General features: G+C 48.6%; 1 protein-coding gene across 2 annotated transcripts in view; it reads left to right on the top strand.

Annotated features, from left to right (window-relative positions):
• The window catches only part of LOC112240758 (dual specificity mitogen-activated protein kinase kinase 5), a 125,961-nt gene extending 120,583 nt beyond the window's left edge, over positions 1 to 5,378 (top strand). For both annotated transcript variants that reach the window (XM_042317280.1, XM_042317282.1), the window contains one exon: positions 3,229 to 5,378. In XM_042317280.1, coding sequence (XP_042173214.1) covers positions 3,229 to 3,336 — 108 coding nt within the window. In that variant the 3' untranslated portion in view covers positions 3,337 to 5,378. The remainder of the gene's footprint in view (positions 1 to 3,228) is intronic.
• The last annotated feature ends 302 nt before the right edge of the window (positions 5,379 to 5,680 follow it).

Here is a 5,680-nt window from a genome sequence, read left to right as displayed (position 1 = left end):
CGTCTGGACTGGACCGGGCCCCTTCTGGACTGGACCGGCCCCGTCTGGACTGGACCGGCCCCGTCTGGACTGGACCGGGCCCCGTCTGGACTGGACCGGCCCCGTCTGGACTGGACCTGAGCGGAACGGACCCGTCAGACTGGACTGCCAGTTATGTCCTTACGGGTCTTAAGGGTCTAACTTGGGATAAGGTTGCAGAACATTGCCTTTTAAACGTAAAATATCTGACAGAATCCAAACATATTGAAATGTAGTATTTATACAAACTACACTTACATTACTGTATATTACACCTCAACACCATCAAGTCCTTGTTCCAATGTTACCTTCTGTAATCTATCCTCCATTCATTTTTTTATTTGGCTAAATTCATTGTCCCCCACACAAGGTCCCTGGTCCTTATATCCCCTGTTCTCGGCCAGATTGGACTCTTATTAACACTGTGCTGTGTTTGTTAGTGCCTGTTAGTGAAGGTCCTGTGTCAGGGAAACCAGGGGTGACAAGTCCATTTAAAGAGCGATGGCTTTGGTCGTTGATCTAATTGTCCCTCTACTCGACACACCAAATAAATGTAGCGGTCAGTCACCGTTGGCCCGTCTCCGTGACAACCCCCACCACTTTCACCCTTGACCCCTGTATGAACCGGCGGAGGTCATCACTGACACAAGGCTCTCCAGATGAGGTTGTATCAGTGCATGGTGCTCTTGTCACTGATGTGTCACATGTCATGTGACCTCTGTCACCATCTCCACAGTGCTAGTTGGACTCTATATGGTTAGGATTATATGCATTTGGTGTTTGTATGGTTTGAGCATTGGTTGATTGATTATGGGAAGCCTTGTGCTGGAGTCTTGGTGTAGCAGTTATTGTCCTGACTGAATGTGTCTCTCTGGTGACACCACAGTGCCACCCTGAACCTCAACACGTTGGCCCCTCAGGGGTGCGTGCTTAGTCCCCTCCTGTACTCCCTGTTCACCCACGAATGTATGGCCTCTCACGACTCCCAACATCATCGTTATGTTTGCAAATGGAACGACGATGGTAGGCCTGATCGACGACAACGATGAGACAGCCTATAGGGAGGAGGTCAGACCCCTGGCAGTGTGGTGCCAGGACAACAACCTCTCCCTCAAGGTCAGCAAGACAAAGGAGCTGATTGTGGACTACAGGAAATGGAGGGCCGAGCACGCCCCCATCCACATGGACGGGGCTGCAGGGGTGCAGGTCGAGAGCTGCAAGTTCCTCTGTGTCCACATCACTAAGGATCGTGGTCCACACACACCAACCGTCATGAAGAGGGCACAACAACGCCTCTTCCCCCGTCATGAAGAGGACACGACAACGCCTCTTCCCCCGTCATGAAGAGGGCACAACAACGCCTCTCCCCCCGTCATGAAGAGGACACGACAACGCCTCTTCCCCGTCATGAAGAGGGCACGACAACGCCTCTTCCCCGTCATGAAGAGGGCACGACAACGCCTCTTCCCCCGTCATGAAGAGGGCACGACAACGCCTCTTCCCCCAGTCATGAAGAGGGCACGACAACGCCTCTTCCCCAGTCATGAAGAGGGCACGACAACGCCTCTTCCCCAGTCATGAAGAGGGCACGACAACGCCTCTTCCCCCGTCATGAAGAGGACACAACAATGCCTCTTCCCCCTCAGGAGGCTGAAATGTTTGGCATGGGCCCTCAGATCCTCAAAAGTTCTACAGCTGCACCATTGAGAGCATATCGACTGGCTGCATCACCGCTTGGTATGGCATCTGGGGCGGCAGGGTAGCCTAGTGGTTAGAGCGTTGGACTAGTAACCGGAAGGTTGCAAGTTCAAACCCCCGAGCTGACAAGGTACAAATCTGTCGTACTGCCCCTGAACAGGCAGTTAACCCACTGTTCCTAGGCCGTCATTGAAAATAAGAATTTGTTCTTAATTGACTTGCCTAGTTAAATAAAGGTTAAAACATTTTTTATTTTTTATAAATCTGCTTGGCATCTGACCGCAAGGCACTACAGAGGGTAGTGTGTACGGCTCAGTACATCACTGCGATCGAGCTCCCTGCCATCCAGGACCTGTATACCTGGTGGTGTCAGAGGAAGGCCATAAAAATGGTCAAAGACTCCAGCTACTCCTTGTTATTAAGTATGTATACTGACCAAAATATAAACACAACCATTTCTAAAATGTTACTGAGTTACAGTTCATAGAAGGAAATCAGTCAATTCAAATCAATTCATTAGTCCCTCATCTATGGATTTCACATGACTGGGAATACAGATATGCATCTGTTCATCACAGATCACTTAAAAAGGTTAGGGGCGTGGATCAGAAAACCAGTTGGTATTTGGTGTGACCACCATTTGGCTCATGCAGCGTGACACATCTCCTTCACATAGAGTTGATCAGGCTGTTGGTTGTGGCCTGTGGAATGTTGTCCCACTCCTCTTCAATGGCTGTACGAAGTTGCTGGATATTGGTGGGAACTGGAACACACTGTCATACACATCAATCCATCCTGAACATGCTCAATGGGTGTCACATCTGGTGAGTATGCAGGCCATGGAAGAACTGGGTCATTTTCAGCTTCCAGGCATTGTGTTACAGTTCCTTGTGAATGGAGTCATGCATTATTATGCTGAAACATGAGGTGATGGCGGCAGATGAATGGTACGACAATGGGCTTCAGGGTCACGGTATCTCTGTGTATTCAAATTGTTATCGATAAAATGCAATTGTGTTCGTTGTCCGTAGCTTATGCCTACCCCATACCATAACCCCACCCCCACCATGGGGCACTCTGTTCACAACGTTGACATCAGCAATCCTCTCGTCGACACGACGCCATAAACTTGGTCTGCGATTGAGGCCGGTAGGACGTACTGCCAAATTTTCAAAAACGATTTTGGAGGTGGCTTATGGTAGAGAAATTAACATTCAATTCTTTGGGAACAGCTCTGGTGGACGCTCCTGCTCGTCAATTCTGAATGTCCTTGAAAATAATTTAATCATAGATCCTAAAGGAGATCGGAACTGATCTCCTTTCTAAGAGGAAAAGAAATAGATTATTTTTACTTCAGTGTGTTTTTATTGACCAATGTGGTAATTTTTCCAGATGTTCTGAGAGATTGGCTGTTCCATTGGTCGTGACCTATGTACAGTATACTCTAATCACTGGATTCATACCGGAGACACTATTAATCTCTCTCCATCTCTCTACCTTCTCTGTCTGCAGGACCATGCCTTCATCTTGCTCTACGACGATGGCAATGCGGAGGTGGTGTCCATGTGGGTGTGTCGCTGCCTAGAGGAGAGGAGAACCCAGGCTCAGGGACAGATGTGACCCCGTAAACACAGGAGATCACAGAGAAGTTAAGCGGTCAAGGGTATCATGTAGGGCCAGGATGATACCCGTATCTCTATACTCGTTAATATCGTGGCAAAGAAACAAAACACCAAGCGCTTTTAACTTCGTTAGGAAAACAGTCCTGATGTTGGAAACAAAACATCATTATGATGTCATCCAGAGTCACATGTATTTATTTTCTATCTATAGCTCACAATATTTTACATACAGCAGGTGTTTAAAGGACTGAAAGAGTTTGGTCTGCTCTGTGTTTTCATTTTTGCCATAGAAACAATATTGCGATACTGGTATGGTCCCGGCCCTAATATCATGCCCCAATCTCTCTGGACTTTGACCATTCGTGAACCCCAGGAGTGGACAGTAAATATCAAAGACACGGTTTGTAAACCGTATTGAAGACGTCCATGGTGTAAAGAGGGCGTCTGTACGTCCAACGTCAGTAAGCCAAGAGGATACTGGATCTTTACAACTGAACGTTCGTTGCAAGTGGAACTTTGTTATCTGGGCCCTTGGCGTGTTGACTGATGTCTTGATGGTGTATCCTGGCGACTCTCACACTCCAAACCTGGCTGTGTGTTGACGCTGCTTTATCAATGAATTTACAAGTGAGTGGGACTTATTCCGTGACTGTTTGCCTACTTAGTTATTTCTAACTCAGAGAGACTTTAGACAGAATGTCAGAGTAAGTGATCAACGATGAGATGGGGCTTGAAACCCCAAATGGCTTTACAATAACAAAGAAGTGCTATTTTCCAGGATGAGGCTCAGATAACCTGTTACGCTTTATTGTTGGCAGCTTTCTAGTGGAGGTGGAGGTGTGGCGGTGCGTACGGCAGTAACCCCTGTGTGTACGGCAGTAACCCCTGTGTGTGTACGGCAGTAACCCCTGTGTGTACGGCAGTAACCCCTGTGTGTGTACGGCAGTAACCCCTGTGTGTGTACGGCAGTAACCCCTGTGTGTGTACGGCAGTAACCCCTGTGTGTGTACGGCAGTAACCCCTGTGTGTGTACGGCAGTAACCCCTGTGTGTGTCGGCAGTAACCCCTGTGTATGTACGGCAGTAACCCCTGTGTGTGTCGGTATGTACGGCAGTAACCCCTGTGTGTGTACGGCAGTAACCCCTGTGTGTGTACGGCAGTAACCCATGTGTATGTACGGCAGTAACCCATGTGTATGTACGGCAGTAACCCATGTGTATGTACGGCAGTAACCCCTGTGTATGTACGGCAGTAACCCATGTGTATGTACGGCAGTAACCCATGTGTATGTACGGCAGTAACCCCTGTGTGTACGGCAGTAACCCCTGTGTGTGTACGGCAGTAACCCCTGTGTGTACGGCAGTAACCCCTGTGTGTACGGCAGTAACCCCTGTGTGTGTACGGCAGTAACCCCTGTGTGTACGGCAGTAACCCCTGTGTGTACGGCAGTAACCCCTGTGTGTGTACGGCAGTAACCCCTGTGTGTGTACGGCAGTAACCCATGTGTGTGTACGGCAGTAACCCCTGTGTGTGTACGGCAGTAACCCCTGTGTGTGTACGGCAGTAACCCATGTGTGTGTACGGCAGTAACCCCTGTGTGTGTACGGCAGTAACCCCTGTGTGTACGGCAGTAACCCATGTGTGTGTACGGGCAGTAACCCATGTGTGCGTACGGCAGTAACCCATGTGTGCGTACGGCAGTAACCCATGTGTGCGTACGGCAGTAACCCCTGTGTGTGTACGGCAGTAACCCATGTGTGCGTACGGCAGTAACCCATGTGTGTGTACGGCAGTAACCCATGTGTGTGTCGGTATGTACGGCAGTAACCCCTGTGTATGTACGGCAGTAACCCCTGTGTGTGTACGGCAGTAACCCCTGTGTGTGTGCCGGTATGTACAGCAGTAACCCGTGTGTGTGCCTAATGTTTTTACAATGACGTTTCTGTGACATTACTTTACCTCATCGAGATACACTATATATATATATATATATATATATACGAAAGTATGTGGACACCACTTTAAATTAGTGGAATTGGCTATTTCAGCCACACTCGTTGCAGATGGGTGTAGAAAATCGAGCACACAGCCATGCAATCTCCATAGACAAACATTGGCAATAGAATGGCCTTACAGAAGAGCTCAGTGAATTTCAACATGGCACCGTCATAGGATGCCACCTTTCCAACAAGTCAGTTTGTAAAATTTCTGCCCTGCTAGAGCTGCCCTGATCAACTGTAAGTGCTGTTATTGTGAAGTGGAAACGTCTATGAGCAACAACGGCTCAGCAGCAAAGTGGTAGGCAATACAAGTTCACAAAATGGGACCGGCAAGTGCTGAAG

This window comes from Oncorhynchus tshawytscha, unplaced genomic scaffold, assembly GCF_018296145.1.
Source record: "Oncorhynchus tshawytscha isolate Ot180627B unplaced genomic scaffold, Otsh_v2.0 Un_contig_3022_pilon_pilon, whole genome shotgun sequence".
In the NCBI taxonomy this organism is placed as follows: Eukaryota; Metazoa; Chordata; class Actinopteri; order Salmoniformes; family Salmonidae; genus Oncorhynchus; species Oncorhynchus tshawytscha.
Note: the sequence above shows the minus strand (reverse complement) of the source record. Positions and strands in the feature narration are given on the sequence as shown.